This window comes from Gopherus evgoodei, chromosome 20 (assembly GCF_007399415.2).
Source record: "Gopherus evgoodei ecotype Sinaloan lineage chromosome 20, rGopEvg1_v1.p, whole genome shotgun sequence".
In the NCBI taxonomy this organism is placed as follows: Eukaryota; Metazoa; Chordata; order Testudines; family Testudinidae; genus Gopherus; species Gopherus evgoodei.
In genome coordinates, this window is record NC_044341.1 from 7,444,611 (window position 1) to 7,463,704 (window position 19,094).

General features: G+C 48.6%; 1 protein-coding gene across 13 annotated transcripts in view; it reads left to right on the forward strand.

The window, feature by feature from the left end:
* Positions 1 to 19,094, forward strand: part of MACF1 (microtubule actin crosslinking factor 1) — a 247,192-nt gene that overhangs the window by 72,135 nt on the left and 155,963 nt on the right. For 12 of the 13 annotated variants that reach the window (XM_030539247.1, XM_030539263.1, XM_030539259.1 and 9 more), the window contains exons 2-3: positions 13,063 to 13,124; positions 16,572 to 16,661. In XM_030539247.1, the coding sequence (XP_030395107.1) occupies positions 13,063 to 13,124; positions 16,572 to 16,661 (152 nt within the window). Of the gene's footprint in view, positions 1 to 6,001; positions 6,206 to 13,062; positions 13,125 to 16,571; positions 16,662 to 19,094 lie in introns of those variants that run through there. The other variant, XM_030539250.1, reaches the window with a different exon arrangement.

Consider the following 19,094-nt stretch of genomic DNA (forward strand, 5'->3'; position numbering starts at 1 on the left):
AGGCAGTGGAGCAACCAGAGTGCAGCCCTATCTAATGGCTGGGAATGGTGAGTGATAGTCCTTGCTGCTAGTCAAATGGATATTTTATTATGAGAACAGGGTATATTTTCTTTTCTGCACATAGACATGGAAATGCTAGAGCGATAAACAGTAATAAAAATACGGCCCATGTTCTCCCCGCACACTGGGTCTATTTTAGCTTTTTGTGCAAACATGCCAGCTGTTCCCAGGATTCTCCTGTCCCTTTCCCTCTCTTCCAGTCCCATGTATTTCACTGGAGTTAAAAGGTGCAGCCCTGCTTTTCTCCCCAGACATCCTTGTTGATGGTGCTCTGGGATTGACTAGAGTCGCACAGTTCTCACGTTCTTGCTTGGGCCTGTTTTGTTGCATCCATGCAGCTGAAGCATCGGCTACAGAGTGCAGCCTCATTTCGCTAGGTTTGCCCCTCTTGAGTCTTTTCCCGTGTTGCTTCCTCAAAAGCTGCTCGTTGGCTCTGGGCTGTAGTCTGGGAGCCAACGGCTGGGGGATAGTTTTGTCTCACCTGGCGTGTTGCAGTTCCCCAACCCTTCTGGTAACATAGACTCACAGACTTTAAGGTCAGAAGGGACCATTATGATCATCTAGTCTGACCTCCTGCCCAGCACAGGCAACAGTATTTTATTGTTTCTTCTAAAAATTTAACCTGAAAGGCCATTTCCCAAACCAGATGGGTGAAGATACTGGCTCCAGAGGGGAAACACCATATAGGTTGGTTTGGACTCCTTAGGGTGAATTTAGTGGGGGAAGGATGCTGTTATGCATCTTCTATACACTATACAGTATATGCCTCTAAACACAGCATTAGCTGTAATGTCTCTAGTTGACCCAGTCACCCAGCCCCACTTAATCTCTTCAGTGTCAAAGCTGCCTCAGACAGATTTGCTTGGTGGTATGTTTGTCTCCACACCACGTGGGGATTTAATTTCTTTAGAGATACTATCTGTTCCCAGTCTCCCAGCTCCCAGCATAACCCAGCAACCTCTAGTCATTGGTGTATCTGAGGAGCTTATCCCTCCTCTTTAAAAACTATTGCACTGTAGGTGATGGAAAAAGTGAACCCCACCTGATCCATGTTTTCCTTTATATTAGTAAATAGCCTAATTTTTCCTTTTTGGTATGATCATGTCTTATCCTTCCCTAGCTCTGCATATTGCAAACTCGCTCCCTTTCAAGCATGCAGGAAGATCAGGGTAATCTCATAGTATCTTACCTGGTATAAATAAACACCTCAGTTGCATTTACATCTTCTGCCATACAGTTATTGTACACGCCTTCCAGCTCCTGCCTCTCTGGCATCTCTCTCTCTTTGTTGGTTTTCCACCAGATATGTTTGCATGCATTTTTCCAGGTTGAGTCACATTATTTCCCATCCATATGTCTAAACTCTATATCCTCTTCATTTAGCTCTCTGCTTTCAGTGGTGTTCATGCCACCGTTCAGATTAGTAGCAAACACAGATTTTAATCACCCCGTATTCCTGAGCCATTCCATTGCCCCCTTATTCCAGAACAATTAAAAGGTGTATAGAAGATGACCTGCAAAACAGACTGTACTGTATGCCCTTTTAAAATGACTTTATACAGAAAGGCAGCAGTTTTTTCCCCAAAGTGTTTCTTCTTGCTTGTTTTTTACCTTAGTAATTCAAATCCTCTAGACTGAAAAATTATGGTGACTGGAGAACTAGTGAAATGGTGACACCATCCAGATCCAGAGTAAAACTGGAGCAATTGAGAGGAGATGGGATTTTTAGTCAGACGTTTAAAACTTCTGTTGTTTTATGGACATCTATTTAAGAAAAACTTCCTTGGGTCACTGAAGTTAGTCAACACCACCACTCCTTCAGCTCAAGAGTTGTCAGTCAATAGCCATCCTTGGGGCCTCTGAGAGATGCTCCAGTGAAGCTTGGGGAGAGCAGACTTGATGTCCCTGATATTTTTAAGATTAGAAAGAAGCACCTCTGCGTACATTTCAGGCCTTCTTTCTCCTTGATAAAGAAGCCCGAAAGGGCAAGCTGAAGTTTAAAATTCCTGTTCACGTCTCCTTTAATAAAATCGCCTGCCTGCCCAGGTACTCAGTGGATTTCTCCAAACTGGCCAAATTTTGAAAATTGACCTGTCTGATAAATACAGCTCCCCCTCCCTTGAGCTCCCCTCCGTCCAGGGAGGGTGAGACGCCTCCTCAGGTTGTCATCAGTTCTTGAAAGAAGCCAGGGAGTCCAGCCTGCAGGTGGACAATGGTGAAATCTAGCAGGCTTGGAAGGCATTTCTCTGAAACAAACGGGGAAAAGCCGATGTGGGGAGCAACAGCTTAGAAGAGGCTAGTTATGAATTGCTTCTGGTAGGGAGAATGGGCTGCAGGCCTTTCTTTCCCAGTGCAGAATTACTGGTCTGTGCAGCCCCCAGTGGTGCAGGCTCTGCTGCTGCTCCATTGGATGGGTCTCTGCCCCTGGACCCAGGGTCTTGGCTTTGTGTTGAGAATGCAACTGGATCTAGGCTCGTCTCCTTGTGGCAGATGATTGGCGTACGATTGGCCTGCAGCGTGCCTGTTGAAATAGCGTTAGGAAAAACAGATGTGTACAGGGACGTCCATGTTGGGCTCGTTCCCCTCACCTGCCCCCACAGAGCACAGCACACCTGAACTTGGGGATCGGGATCGGAAAGGTGGAAAACTGTATGAGCAGTGTCAAATCCTTCTCCCATGTGTACTTGGTCACAGCTAGAGCCCTGAAAATCCGCAGTCCATTTTTGCGGATCGCAGATCAGATGCGGATACAAATTTTGTATCCACGTAGGGCTGTAGTCACTTTGACCTGGAGGTGACTCTGTTGGGGTAGGATGTGAAAAGGAATTCACCCTGTTCGTTTCAGTCTTGGTCTTCTCCCTATATTACTCCACCAACCCCATCCTGGAAGGCAGGGCCCTCGTCTGGGGTGAGAGGGAAGTTTAGCTTTGACTGTCCCAGCTAGACTCCATTGCTAGGGAGAGAGGAGAAACCTTTCCTCTTGCTTTCCCACACTGTACCCAAAGAAGCTCCATTTTAATGCAGCCCAGGTTCTCTCTTTAGCTGGGTTTGGCATCAGTGACTGACAGTGGAACTAAACGCCTTCCTTCCTTAAGGGCGATCATCTCCCCTCCCCAACCTCTGTTACTTCTGGTGACTGGTAGAGTTGCCTGCACTAAGGATGCCTGCAGAGGTGAACAGATGGTGCCTCTGACTTGTCTTTGATCTTCATTTTAGCGCCTTCTTTGGAATGTCAGCGGAGTGAGATTTGATGTAGAAAAGGCAGAGAGGAGGTGGCCCTGGCCATGGCAGCAGGGTGTAACGTGTTAAATGATCAGGAGGACAAGAGTGCTTGGTCCTGCAAAGGCTCTGACCTCCAGAACAAACTGCCAAGCCAAGCCCAGTTAGTACGTGGAGCAGCATGGATTGTTTTCCTGGAATTGTTGCTTGATGCTCATTTAGCCCAGATTATATCTGCTGTGACACTTGTCAGGAGTTTCTTTCAGGTTCTGTCCACAGTGGGCTCACAGCTGTGCCAGCCATTACATTATAGATTGTTTCAAACAAACAAACAAAAATCCTCGTCCATGCCAGCGAGGTAAACTGTTTTGCAACTGTGCTTAAAGCTAGTCTGGTTCTGATCCAGGCGTGGTTGGGGTGGAAGGACTCCTCTATAGTTGAAAGCATTATATGTGAAATACACACGTGAAAGACTTTTTCTGCACCAGTGCGGCTCCACCAGCATGCAGCAGAGACAGGATACAGGCCTTTTTACCAGAGTGTCTGACCCTATCTGGCTGAGTGTGCTGTGTGCTAAGGATTCGCTCTAAGTTGGGTGTTTATATGACCTCTGATGTCTCAGAATCTGAATGCCTCCTGATTCTTAATGTATCTGTGCACATCACACTCCTGTGAGGTAGGGAAGTGCTGTTTCCCCGTTTTACCAATGTGCAACTGAGACACAGAGTGGATGAGTGCCTTGACCAATGTCACATGTGGAGCAGGGACTTAACCCCACATCTGCCAAGTCCTAAGCTGGTGCCCTACCCGCTGACCCCTCCTTTCCCTCTCTATGGTTTTGACTGTTATATTCCGGATGAATTCAGGCCATCGAAGTTTACTAGTCTAGACTCAGCACCAGAATCTGTCTCGTTAGTTTCTTTGGTCGTGACTGGTGTCCTGTATGACACTTCTCTGCTGCTGGACTCTTTCTGCTTTTTCCTTCCCCTGCATGCCGGCCAGGTCACTGATAATAACAGCTTTGCTTTGCCCCTGCCCGCTATTCTCGTTTGGAATGCCAGGCCCGTTGATTGGGTATCTTCCGGGTGGTGAGGGGGTGGCCAGAGGAAAGCCAGCCAGGGAGCCTCTGTTAGGCAGGAGGGAGAACTGAGAGGAATGGAGGGAGAGCTGTAACAGGTTGCTTATCAGGGTGACTCTGGAAAAGATTAGCCAGTGAGAGATAAGCTTACAATGACTTAATATTGTTAGCAAGAAGTAACAGGGCATTATTATTAGCTCCTGGGGTAGTCGGGGTGGGGGACGTGTAATGTAATTAGAATTAAAGAACCACCCCGAGGTGGTAAAACAGGGCAAAAGAATCTTCTATGTGAAATTACAAAAGTGCAGAGAGAGCCAGCTCAGGAGCTGCTTGCCTGCAGAAATCTCCAGGGGAAGGTCCCTGAAGCTGCCCCCTGCAAACACTTCACAGGAGAAGAAAATCTAAAGTTTTACTTGCCCTGCCTGCTCTGGTCTGCCCCAGGGCATGCTGGATCTGGCTCCTGGGCAAAGTGTCTTTTCCTCTCTGGAGAGGACAGCAGGGCTCAAACCAGCCTAAGGTCTGAAGAGGAATTATATTTAGAAGAAGAAAAGAAAGCGCAGCGGCAAAGCAGCCCCCGTTATCTCTCCTGTGGCCGTTCTGAGCTCGCTGTGTGCAGGATCACAGCCTGCAGCCAGAGGGTTTGATGCTGAGCTCTGGAACTTCGAGGCAGGGGAAATCATTTGTGAAGAAGCTGCTGGCTGGCCAGTGTGGATGAAAAAGCCCTTTATTGTTCTCTCACGTCACAGTTTGCAAGACTGCTGCAATTAACCAAGAACTGAAAAACAAGTTGGAAAAACAAACCAACAGCCTGTGTGCCGGGTTAGTGCAGAGACTGGGCCTTGCTGCATTCAGGGTGCTGCTCTCAGGCACGGTGGGACAGTAAGCTGGACCTGTTGGGCTTTCAGATGCAAAGCAGATATACTGGAAAACCTCCTCCCAGGTACCTGGAGTCAGTATGACCTACATTGTGAGCCTCCCTCTCTGCCTTTCTGTTATGCCCTGGGGCTGTTCTGTTCTGTGGAATGCCTCTTGCATGTTTCCAGGAACCTTGGAGTGGAGAGTAACTTTCTTTTTCCTTCTTGTGTGGAAGAATAGCATTGGCCTGACACATCAGGGAGCTTTGTCTGCAGGATGTGGGCACTGAATTTTCACATTGATTGAAGCCCCCTTCTGCGAGGATTCTAGTCTGCATCTGCCCGGGTCAGAGAAGACACTGGGGACCGTGGCTGCTTCACACAGGATGTTGCCACTCGTCATGAGGACTAGGCTAATGCATGGCTCAGCAGGATATGAGGCAATGTCTGGGCTGATTCTGAATGACCAGTGGCAACTTTAACTGCCCCAGTGGGCAGGTGCAGGTCTGTTGTGCCCAATGGCTATGTAAAGTTGTTCTGCAAGGCGATCAGTCCCCTTTGCTTCTGGGTCTTGGTGCTTCCCCTGCCATTCCAAGCTGGGAGTGGCTGGAAGAGTGACAGCGTCTGCGCTCTCCTGTTGGTGAGGGGAGAACTCCTCTCCACGGGGTGAGGAGAACCGTTTACCTTTGGATGGGTTTCTGGAACAAGGTCCTGAAAGGGAACTTTGTCTTAAAGCAGTTGGTAGGAAATGGTGGGCGGAGCCCCAGTGAAGACCTGAAGAGACATTTGCTTGGGACAGACCCAGCCAGCATACGCAAGACTGACTTGAAGATACTTTTCCTGTTTCGGTTGTGGAGGATGCTAGTGCAAAAGCCCCGTGGCGCACTAAGGACCTAGCTCTGCTGACGCCGAGAGCAAGTGGTGGAGATGTGGCACATCTACAGGGGGGAGAGGGAGCTGAACGCACACTTGGTGTGCCAGATGTGCTGCATTGGTTAGTATCTTGAGTCTACTTTGTTAATGCCTGGTGGGCTGGAGAGAATCCGAAATGCATTGCTCTCCTCTGACTCACAGGGAGGAATCTACTATAACACAGGTTTCAGAGTAGCAACCGTGTTAGTCTGTATCTGCAAAAAGAACAGGGGTACTTGTGGCACCTTAGAGACTTTGAGCTATTTTGATTATCACTTCAAAAGTTTTTTCTCTTACTTAATTGGCCTCTGAAAGTTAGTAAGACAACTCCCATCTTTTCATGCTCTCTGTATGTGTATATATATCTCCTCAATATATGTTCCATTCTATGCAGCCGAAGAAGTGGGCTGTAGCCCACGAAAGCTTATGCTCAAATAAATTCGTTAGTGTCTAAGGTGCCACAAGTACTCCTGTTCTTTTTGCTATAACACAGGCACTTTCTCATGCTTTAACCAGCCTGCGTTATCTTCAAGGTCTTGATAGCATGTAGCGTAGGGCAGGCAGGAAGAGAAGTGGGGCTCATGGCTGGGCTTTGGGAGAGGGGTGGCATTTTGAGCAGGGGGGAGAGGATGGTGACTCGGTTTTATATCGCAGTAGTTGGACTCTGGTGCCCGTTAGCTGCCCTCTTCTGGGTCCGTATGCTTCGGTACAGTGCCTGCTGCTTTACCAGGAAGCCATGCTTAAGCAATAATCTCACATGGCAAGGGCAGGGCTGTATTTTTAACAGACAGTTGGCTGTTTTCCGCTCCTGATCGTGGCTGTGCTGCAAGAGGAGGAGTAGTTCAGAGGAGTGAAAAGCCTGGAGGACTCCCTCTCGGACCGGCTACAGTGACATTGCAGTGCCGTTGAATTTTCTCACGGCAATCTCCAGAAAAAATAGAGCATAGAGAAGGCAGGAGGTATTTCATAGGAGATGGCGTGTTACTGACCAGGTTTAAAGAATGGGGATGTCTTGGGGGTATATAGTCAGTCACTGACACAAGAACAGACTGTGCAGCTGGTTGGAGTGTGGGAAGGGAAAGGAGATTAAAAGATGAAGATGGTACTTACAGACCTGCTAGATCCAGCCTTTTTTTTTTTTTTTTCTTTTTAGTGGGGGGCTGGATGGGATGAGGTTTCTTGGGCTTCTGGGGCTGCCTCCAAAATCTCAGGGTTGTGGTTCTGTGGCTGTGTCAGGTGCTGGGACCCCAGAAGAGACAAAATAGTATAGAGGGTTATGAGTACTGTCCAGACAAGATGCAAATCAGGCAGTTCACAAATTGTCTGCTGTGTCTGGAGAAATTTAAAGGGAGGGAGATGCTTGCTTGCTTTTTCTTTCTGTCTTTAAGAAACTGTTTGCCCCTCTTCTTAAACCGGTGTTTGATCTCTTCCTTGCGTTCAGAACTGGCTTCCTGAATATCAGTCAGATCTCTCCGCAGAGAGCTAAAGGAACTGACTGTCCCTCCTCCTCCCCTGAGTCAGTAACAGCTTATGCCCAAATACATTTGTTCATCTCTAAGGTGCCACAAGGACTCCTCCTTGTTTTTACTGATACAGACTAACATGGCTACACTCTGAAACCTGTCACATTTGGATCTGTGGATGCTCAGAAATCAATACAGGGAACTCTTAAGGAAGGGGCGGGGCCACTTACTGCTTGATGAAATAGTGCAGGGAACTGGCCTGGAGCAGTTACTGAGGCCTTGGCTACACTGGCACTTTACAGCGCTGCAACTTTCTTGCTCAGGGGTGTATAAACAGTGCCCCAGCTAATCCCCATGGGGAGGTGGAGTACCTGCAGCTCTAGGAGAGCTCTCTCCCAGCGCTGGCGCCGCGACCACACTCACACTTCAAAGCGCTGCCACGGCAGCACTCCCGCGGCAGCGCTTTGGAGTGTCGAGTGTAGCCAAGCCCTGAGAGTAGTGAGGATGACCACAAGTCAAAGTGAACTGTAGAGGCCTATGAACCTTCCCACCCCCCCTTGCTAGCAGGGAGGCCAATGGTCGTGTGCACTGTGGGATCACTGAATGCGAACACTGGGTGCTAGGGCTGAAACTTGCACTGTTCACGCACTTGTGCAGACCCACATGTATGCACTGTCCATTTTGTTGTTTACAGAGGATATAAACTCACTGTGTGTTGCTGTTGGTGTAGATTGATTCAGACTGGGTGTCTGATAGAGGTTTGAGCTCGGCTGGAGCAGAAAGTGATGACAATAGGCTCCCACTCTCAGTTTGGTGGTAAAATGGGCGTACGTTTTCAGAATGGGCAAAGTGGATCTTCCGAGAACTGGCCTTTTGCCAGCTTATTCTCTGGAATTAGGGTTGCCAGTTTTGGTTGGATGGATTCCTGGAGGTTTCATCACAGGCTGTAATCTTTAATTAAAGATTAATCTTTAATTCCTGGAGACCTCAGGATGATACTGGAGGGTTGGCAACCCTTGGTTTAGGATACCAAATAAATGAGACCTTAAAAAACTGGGGTTATTTATGCTAATTTTCTCTGGCACTTTTTACAAGAGTATAGCCTAACATTTAAATTCCCCTCCCCCTAACCCTCGCTGCAATATACCATGTGCCTTTCAGCTGCTGCTGTATGAGTGTAGGTGCAGCACCTTCAGGGGGAGAGGTGCCTCCGAGATGTAAATGTCACTAGTGCAGTGCCGTGTTACCCAACTCATCTTATCACTAGTGAGCAGCTCCAGTGGGATTTGGGCTGGCCAACAGATAAATGTGCCTCGACAACGCAGTGATTCACCTCTGTCCTTAGGTTAGATTGTCCAGTGCCCATCCCATGGGACGGCAATCAGGACCGGGGCCTCTACGTGCTATTGTAACACAAAGTGGGTTTTAGCCCATGAAAGCTTATGCCCAAATAAATTTGTTAGTCTCTAAGGTGCCACCAGGACTCCTCGTTCTTTTTGCTGATACAGACTAACCCGGCTACCACTCAGAAACAAATATTAATAGTGCCTAAGGAAAGTGGTGGAAGTCCTATCTCTTGGGAATTTAAAAACAAGGCAGGACCAAGTCTTGGGAAATACACTAGAGGGAGCAATCGTGAAATGTCCAGGGAGTGTGTGTGGGGGCGATGGATGAATATTTCTGTCTGCGGTGAGTCCAGAAAAGTTGAGAGTGCTGGCGATGTTCATGACACATCTGAGACTCTCAGATACCATGGTGATGAGCACAGTATAAACACCTACAGAGAGAAGGTCCCATTTAAGGAGGATGCTCTTGAGCAGAAGGCAGAGTGGGGTTTGGTCTTTGTAGCTGGGATGCTTCAAGGTGTACTGGGAGGTTTTCAGGATATTTTGGAAGAGGACTTGGGGAATGCTTGGAGAATCTTAACTGGGAGGGTCTTGTAAGCATTAGGGGCATTGGGAAAGAAGGGATGAGGTGAAGGAGACGAAGGGAGCCTTTGCAGAGAGGTGTAGGTGAAGTTGAGAATGGAGGTGCAGGCAGGGGTGGATTTGTGCATAGCTGTGGAAGTGAATAGCTTGAAGCCGATGCTTGAAAACTGTGGAAGCCAGGGGAGGGATTAGGGTAGGGAAGAGACCTGGTCAGGGCCATGGGAGAGGGTAATCTAGTTCTGATTGCCTGAAGCATTATGAACCTTATCAGTAGATAAGATTCAACCACTCAGGAATCTAATTGTCTGCCAGAGATATCCTTGGTGCAATGCAAAACATGGTAGGAGAGGCATTGTGGCCTAGTGGAGAGAGCACTGGCCTGGGGAACCTGAAAGACCTCAGTTCTGTTCCCAGCTCTGCCACTGGCCTCCTGGGTGACCTTGGGGAAGTCACTTCACTTCTCTGTGCCCCAGTTTCCCCATTTGTAGAATGGGGCTAATACTACTGACCTTTGTTAAAGCTCTTTGAGCTCTACTGGTGAAAAATGCTACGTATCGTTATTGCTGCTTGTTCATGGTGTTTCAGTAAAGCAGAACACGGGGAATGTCTCATGCTGCAGAGACTGTGAAGCAAGCACCCTTCTGGTCCAGTACGGAGGCACCATCTTTCTCTCCAGATTAAGCTGTTAAAACCAGAAAATCCCATTTCAGGCAGGAGCTGGCAGAGCTGCTGAGGGGATTAGCCTGATCCCTTTCTTCTTTACAGGTGTGACAAAGAGCGGGAAAGGGAGGGGAGAGTGTTTTGTCTAGACTAGAGCGCTAGTTCTCAACCAGGGGTCCAGGACCCCCTGAGGGACCATGAGCGGGTTGGGTCAGGGGCGCCATGCAGGACCAACATTAGACTTACTGGAGCCCAGGGCAGAAAGCCAAAGCCCCACCATGCAAGACTGAAGCCCAGGGTCCCCCCACCTGAAACTGGTGCCAAAGCCTGAGCAGTTTAGCTTCGCAGGACCCTCAGTGGTGTACGACCCTGGGGCAGTTGTCCTGCTTGCTATCACCTAATGCAGCCCTGGCTTTTATATGCAAAACCAAACCAAAACAACTAGTTGTGGCACAGGTTGAGGACCCCTGGTCTGGAGGAATGTAGCTGAATCTCAATATACACCCGGGAGATCTCGTGCCCTGGTCACTGGGATTGCCAGAGTCTGCTCACTAGAGTTTTCCAAATATTGTCCACTCTCTGTTGTTCTCCCCCTCCCTGAAGTAGTAAAGGGTGGCTCCTGCTGGCCAGTTCTTACACTTGTGCCGGGGTCTATCTCCTTGACTGTTCTCCCCTTCGTTTAATGTATCTTTTCACTGAGAACTGGCAGAACAAAACCTACCAGATGTCTCCCCTCCATGTTTCCATTTGATGTTTGATCTAGCCGCAGTTTCCCAGCACCCTCGTGGGAAGAGCATTTAGTTTCCTCCGTTGAGCGCCTGGGCCTCAAAATCAGTTAACCTCTCAGAGTTTCTTCACAGAAGTCTTGATGGTCTCAGACCTCATTAGTGGTGTGGCCCTTTTGGAGGGAAGGGGGATGGTCCGTGAGACGGTCTTATTGGATGTCCTACTACGAGGAACTGCCTTGAGAAGTGAATCATTCGGTGTCGTGTGTGTGTGTGTGCGCGCGGGGATGAGCCAGCTGCTCCTGCTAACTGTTGGGATGTTAAAGCTCTCAGGGGCCAGCCAAGGTGTCCCCAGCTGAGCTCAATGACTGAAATAAGCATTAAATCTTTAAAAGCCAATGAACCAAAAATACAGTGAAAGAATAAGCTGCTTATTGCATATATTGGCAGACCCAAGCAGGGCCTTCGAGCAGATCTCTGTGGTTTTTGATGTAACTGTACATAGGTTGATGATGTCTGTCTGTATCTGTACAAGTTTTTTCATGAAGCTGATGGATTTCCGCTCCGTACGGCTAAATGCAGTCAGTGCCTTGCATAATGACAGGTTTCAGAGTAGCAGTCGTGTTAGTCTGTATCCGCAAAAAGAACAAGTCCTCCTGTTCTTTTTGCAGATACAGACTAACATGGCTGCTACTCTGAAACCTGTACATAGGTTCAGATCCTAAAGCCAGAAGGGACCACGCATGGTGATTACATCATCTGACCTCCTGCATAACACAGGCCCATTAAAACTCACCCTCCCAGGAGAGTTGAGGAGAGGGTGCACTTCTACTGGCAAGGGGGTCCAGTGATTCAGTATTGGAAGGACCCTTTCTTTCCTTGCCTAATGAACCCCAGTATCCCCCCACTAATGTGGGGGGTCAGGGTGCCTCTTGCCTGCTGTCTTCAGGAGGTTTGTGGTGAGTGCAGCATGTCACATGAAGAACAACGAGATTTCTAGGTCTGGTAGTCTCACCAAGTCTCCTACCGGTTTCTCTGTGCTCTGCTGGTTTGGGGTGTCATCCCACAGGCCTGGGCCATGCCAGGTTCTCCTAATCCTCTGACACTGCCTGTGTGTTTCTCTGTTGTCATGTGGCTGTAACTAGTGAGCCTTTCTGTTGGATTGTTAAGGGAGAGTCTTATTCCTATAGCTTCTCATCCTCTTCTGCTGTCATGTTTGCTTAGGGAACCCCTGTAAGTGACCGAGCAGATACTGTAGGTGGATTCCTTAAAGGAATTTCCCAGTAAGGGGCTAGAAATTCTTTATAGGCCCTTTTGGAAGAGCCTTATGCCTGTGCTGTGCTGGTAAGAGGCCCTGTCTCAGGGGGAGGAGATGGGCTTAGTGGTTATTCCCATTGTAGCAACTTAAGACAACGTCTGTTCAAATCGAACTTGTTTTTACCCCTCTGAAATACAAAGGGGGGCACCAGCTAAAGGGAGTCACATGATCCCCCCCCATGTGACTCCCCAGGTGAGTCCTTCCAGCCTGGGGCCCCCATGTCCTCCCTGTCCCCTCCCCATCCCATGTTATCTTGGTGGGGCCCCTCTGTCCTCCTGCTGTGCTGGATACCGATTTCTGAACTACAGGGCTCTCCCGGGAACTGCAGTGGCAAAAGGAGGAGAATGTGTGGCCGCCAAGTGGCCCCACACCAGCAGCTCCTCCGGTGCGACTGTGCTGCCCTCAGCCCTGCCACGCAGTTACCTTTCCTGTCTGGGGTCTGTACAGTCCCAGCAGAGGACAAGGCTGGAGGCTGGGATGGGGGGTGGTACTGGGTACAGCTGTGGTGGAGGAGGTGCTGGCACAGGGCACTGGCTTCTGGGATCGACGGCCCTATGTTCTGTGCAGTTCCCGGGAGAGTCCTGTAGTTCTGAAAATGTGTCTTTCTGGGACGGCGCACCGGCAATAAATATGCCCGTACCTGCTTTCTTGCACCACTGTCCTGCGGGTTCCTGGAGTAGTCCCGGCAGAACATGGAAGGAGGCCATTAGAAGGATGTGGTGGGATCCGACAGGGATTCCTGAAGGCGGGAGAGTTGGGCTGAATGGGGAAGGTGTGTGTGGCCAGTCGGTGAGATTTCACCTGCACAGCACTAACCGAGATCCACCTGTGTGTTCTCTTAACAGATGAACGGGACCGAGTCCAGAAGAAAACTTTCACCAAGTGGGTCAATAAGCACCTGATGAAGGTGAGAGTCATGTGTGTTACTTGGTATAATTTCCTAACTTGCTCTGGTCTGGCCTTGCCTGTTCCAAACTGGAACCAGCTGGCATTGCATTGGCCTTGGAATCGCATTCTAAAGGGGTTTAGAGGCACTGGAATCTTTGTTTGATGTGACCCCCAGGGGCAGAATTGGATGTTACGGCGACTTCCTGGGACTATTCTAATGCAGCAAGCAAACATTCACCTACCATTTCATTAATCTCTGAATTGAAAAATCGTTTGCTTCAGAAAAGGGCATGTAAAAATCTTGGCAATAACACCGTGAAAGAGAACCCCACATCTCCCTGAAATCCCGTGGCGAGGGGGTGTTTCAGGAGTTACCATGCATGGAGGGGTGAGAGTGACTGCTCCCCTTTCCCCTCCCAAGCCTGCTTGTTCCCCTGTATTCATAGAGCTGTATTCTATTGTCCCACTGCCACCCTGCCCTTCCCAGAAGGAGGCACTTTCCCTCTTTCAGGGGAGGGGCCGTTCCTTCCTGGAGCATAGACCCCGGTTCTTCTGTGTTTGGGCCCTGAGCCCACCTAGCTTGAAGTCTGTCTTCCTTGAACAAGAAATTCCTTGGTGGCTGTCACTCAGTGCAAGCTGGTGCTGCCTGTCAGATCCTTCTCTGAACCTCCCTGATGGCAAAACACTGTGAAAGAGGGAAACCAGCAGAACACATTGTGTCATTGTTAATGGTGGGAGGCCAGCCAGATTTCTGCTTTTATCCAGAGCAGAGTCTCTTAGCAGAGAAGTGACAGAAAGCTGCCTTTTGGACAAGCCTCTACCAATCAGATCTCTTTCCACCATTCCCCTCTCTTGTGTCTGTCTCGCCTTTCCTGCCTTACACCATTTTCCTGCTTTCTAGAGGCAGCCGGGCTCCTGGTTGGCTTTTGCCGAGGCTGGAGTACTATTAGAATTCTGTAGACCCCCATCAGTTGCCAGTGAGGGGTGACACAGGAGGCACTGGGGAAACAGAGATCCCACAACACAATGAAGGATTTCAGAGGCAGGGACTTTCGTTCCTGCATGAAAGTTGAGGATCTAAGTTGATGTGCTCAACTCCTGGATCTTTTCAGTCCTTGGGGCCGTACTGCTGTTTCTCAGACCCTGCTGCTTGTTGCACCAGCAAAAGCAGACGCTAGTTTCTAAGTGGTGGTTTGAGAACCACGGAGTTGCAGTGGGCTCTGTGTGTAAAAGAACAAGGTGGGAAGGGGCTCAGGGGTTCTGTATCCAGGCAGGCTACTTTACTGGTTGGCGATAGCATTGTAAACCTACTGGGATCCTGTCCGTTGGAAGGTGTCCAGTACAAATCTGAACAGAGCAGTGACTCAGGTGACCCAGCACCACGCGGCTCAGGGCAATGAATAATCTCTGTCTTTTAAAAAGAAAAATGTTTTTTGCAAAAAAGAGTGAAGAGCCTGTTTCCTTAGTTAGGTCCATTTTCCAGCTGCGCACCTCTGCAGCAGTGCACAAGGCTTGGGGCTGAGATCAGAGCTATTAGCAAGCCAAGTCAGTAACTCCACCAACTCCACAAACATTGTTGTGTCCAATTTTATTCTGGGTCAGCCACGTAATTGATGATTTTGTTTTTAACGTTCAGGAGGCTTGGAAGATCCTTTATGGTGAAACTCCGGTACCTTTTCCCACCCACTGGTGCCAAGTCTCCAGAGCCCCCTGATTTACCATTCACCATGAATGCCCTAGTCCCTCAGAACTCCAGGTGAAAGTTCCTGGAGGCCACACGCAATCCTTCAGTTGTTTTCTGGGATCTCTGCCTTCACTGTGCGTCAAATTACCTGTCCAGAGCCTGTGGCCTTCCAGGAGACTCCAGGCAGCTCTCCCTGTCTGTCCATCACTGACGGGATACACGTCTCTACACACTTACGTTCATGTGAACTGGATCAGGACCAGGATCTAGATCAGGGGTTGGCAAACTTTTTGGCCTGAGGGCCACATCAGGGTATGGAAATCGTATGGCGGGCCATGAATGCTCATGAAACTGGGAGCTGGGGTGCAGGAGGGGGTGAGGGCTCTGGAGGGGGAGGGCAGGGGCAGTGTGTGGAGCCCCCCGGCCTCCCCTACCTGTAGGAGTGGGAGGGGGTACATGCTGCTGTTTCCAGAAGTTGTGCAGAGCCACAGCATGCACAGAACGGAGCACGCCCCCGACCCTGCTCTCCGGTGGGAGCTTGAGGGCTGGATTAAAACGTCTGAAGGGCCGGATGTGGCATCCGGGCTGTAGTTTGACCACCCCTGATCTAGATAGCTTAACGCAGCCAGTTCTGCCATGAAAGATTGCCGGGTTTGAATCCAGGAGTGTCCGTCTGCTATATCCTGTGCAGCGGGGCTGGTCTCTTGCATGTTGTCTGCAATGGGAGGTTTGTATCTTGAGTAGCTAAGCAGGATTAATGCAGTGTTTTGAGGTGCCTACCAGTCGTCTTGGTTAACTGCCAGGTATTTTTTAATTAATGTTTTCCATCAACTGAAAGTTTTTGGCTTGGACTTTAAAGGTGTTGCCGTTGTACTTTTCAGCCTGCTATAGACTGTGATGACGCCAGGGAAACTGCAGGTCTATGCACTAATCTTTAAGCTACACGCCTCCCCCTCCAAAACTTGATGGGTAAAGAAGACAGTATGGGAGTCAAGTCTCTACTGACATGTAGCCAGTGCCTAATACATTAATTAAAGAGACAGTCACCTCCCCGGGCAAACAAATGGAAAAACACCTGACTGCCCTTAACGGAAGGCAAATGCCATGTGACATTCCTGGAGGATAATATAAGCTGGTGCAGTAATGTTTTAAAAAATTGGGGAATCAATGCATTATTTGTTATTGCTATTAGGATGACAGTAGCACATGGGGATCCAACTGAGATTTGGGGCCCCTTGTGCTAGGTGGTGGTGTACATCCCTGCCTCAGAGTTTACATTGTAAACAGACAAGACAAAGGGAGGGGGAAAGGAAGGTTCATGACCCCATTTTACAGAGAGCACAGAGAGGCTAAGTAACTAGCCCAATGTCATGAAGAAAATCTGTGGCAGAGCTGGAGTTGTACCCAGAGTCTCAGTCCGTGAGTGGCAAAGGTAAACATATGATTGCCAGTGAGTTTTGTGAAGAGGGGTTTATCTTGGAAGAAACAGGAAAAATTGGCTCCTTTTTCTGTCTTTTTAACAGGATACTCCTGCGGTTGATGTGAAAACTGCCATTTCACAAGGCCCAATCCTGTTCAAAGCTGCCATTTGCCCTCATCACCTTGCTTTATAGCAAAGTGACTGCATGGGAACGTTAGAATTGCGTGGAGTAAGGCTGGCTTTATAGTGATCTGCTGGGGCCCTTTGGAAATGGGAGCCCGATTCCCAAAGAGAGAATGTGGGAATAACCATTTTTAATTAATGAAATCCCTGAAAATTCATCCTCCTCCTCTGCTCCACAGGTGCGCAAGCACATCAATGACCTGTATGAAGACCTGCGAGATGGGCATAACCTGATCTCTCTGCTGGAGGTTCTGTCAGGAGTGAAACTGGTGAGTTTCCAAGTTTGCTTAGCAACACTGCTGTGGCTTTCACCTTCAGAGACTGGATCTTGGTCCTGCCTTCTCCTCCTCGCTGCCTCCTGCCGTGCTAGGGCAATCAGCATTCCTTGTCACATCCTTGGTTTTGTTTTAAATTTATTTTTTTACATCTTCATCATGCCGGTTTCCTGGATAACACCTCACTATGTGATTAGGTTAAAGGTGCCTAGGATACAGGTGCATTCACTCTCTTATTCCCAAATGCATATGAGCCTCACAATCTACTCAATACACTGTGTGAATCCAAAGGGGCAGGTTTAGCGTCACTTTCCCCTCTCCAAGAGGGGAGCTTAGCTTCCCCATCTCCAGCGCTGCCAGCTGATTTTCACACTAGACCACTCTAAATATTTGTTAGTCTCTTTTTAGAGGCATTGGTTAACATTTTCGAAAGTGCCTAAATGACTTAGGAACTGGAGTCCCATTTTCAGAAATGACCTATGTGCTAAGCAACCTAAATCTCACTGGGTTTCTATGAGGCTTAGGTGCCTACGCCAGGTAGGTGCTTTTGAAAACTTTATCCATCGTGTCCAAATCTTTCCTGATGTTAAGTCCATTGACTTCAGTGGTGCACAAGCAGGGATGGATATGAACCTTTCTGTCTGTGGGTACAGCAACACAGCAAAAAAAAATCCACCCCAAACCTGCAGCAGGAATCTCTGAGTCCAGGTCAAGTGGCTTGAGCTCACTGTACTCGTGCTATAGGGCTAAAGACACCAGTGTAGATGTTTGAGCTGGGGCTGGCACCTGGGCTCTGAAATCCAGCCAGGAGGTAGGGTCTCGGTGCTCAGGCTGCAGCTTTAGAGGGAACGTCTGTTCTGCTACTTTTAGCCTTGTAGCGAGAGCCCAAGTCAGTTGACCTAGGTGTGGAGATTCACTTTTTTGTTGTTGGTTGTGTTGCTGTGTAGACTTACCCTATAAATCGAGGAGGAGAACTGAGACAATCTGACCAGCTTCTCCCACCTCCTTGGGACTGCCAAACTTATTCGGAAGCCATGGTTAAATACTGCTGCAGTGCATCTCTGTGTATTTAAATAACAAAAGACGATGGTGATTCTAGCTGAAACTGTTTTTAACATGGTTTGTCCCGCTAGTGTGGATGGGGCAAAACTGATTCACACTCTTATTCTGTGCTACTCCCTGCCTTGGCAAAACACATTTTTGGAGCAACTGACTCAGGCTCTTGCTAAAAATAGCAGAATAGACATTCCCACTCGGGCTAGAGCCTGAGCTTTGAGACCCTACCTCCTCGCTGGGTTTCAGAGCCCCGGCGCCAGCCCTGGCCCGAACATCTACACTGCTGTCTTTAGCCCCACAGCACAAGCGCAGTGAGCTCAAGTCACTTGACGTGGACTCAGAAACTCGCTGCCGCGGGGTTGTAGGCACACTAGAGGGCCATACTAAGTGTTTTTTAGCTGGCATGATGTTTAAAGACAGTCCCTTCATTCAGCAGATGAGATCTTTGTGAGCCATGCTTTTTCAGAGATGTCCACATGACCATTCTAGCAGGAAAGCTGAGTGTAGTGCTAGACACATCCAAAGATAGGCATTTGCAGAGTCTTACAAGAATTGCCTAAATGTTGAAAATCAGCGGGGTTAGATGTGTCCGTGCAGCTGCAGATAAACTTGTCTTGAGCCATTTGAACTGCCAGTTTGGAGTTTCCTGCTTATGTTTGTTCTCAGTTTAGACACCAAAGTTTGTAGGTTTCTCGTGTCCATGCTTTTCCATCTATTTTCTTCGGGAGCATGTTAGGCTTTCCTGTCAGGTGCTTAGCAATCACTCTACGAGCTGGATCTGTAGAGGTAGATAGTTCTCCAGGATGCAAACATCTTCTCTGGCATCTGGGGCAGAGTAGAACCACTTGCCCCTTTTTAGATCAACAAGCCTAGTTAGCTCTTGGAAGATAATTTTTGGTGCAGCTCAGAGGGAATTATTTTAGTAACCCCTAAAAGTGGATCTGTGTAACTTACTCGGCTGCCCTCCTGAAATGCCAAACTACACTTTGTGGATGTTGGATTTAGATGCTTCAGAGGCCTATCACTCCCCTAACCACAACATTTTTGACTTTTGGAGTGAGTTTTATCCTAGGGAAATTTCTGCTTAGGCAGCCTATACTGTAAATCACATGTAGGTAGGCAGAAGTGGTTGGACTGTTATAGATACTGTGGTATCGTTTGCTGCAGCTAAGACAGGAAGAAATCTTAGACTATTCTGCCCTAAATGTTGATGGCGTTGTCTCATAGGCTTTAAGGCCAGAAGGGACCATTACACATGACCATCTAGTCTGGCCTCCTCCATAATACAAGCCATAGAATTCATCCAGTTATTCCTCAGATGAGCCCAGGAATAAGTATTTGATCTAAACCATGTTTCCTCTGAGTTTCCAG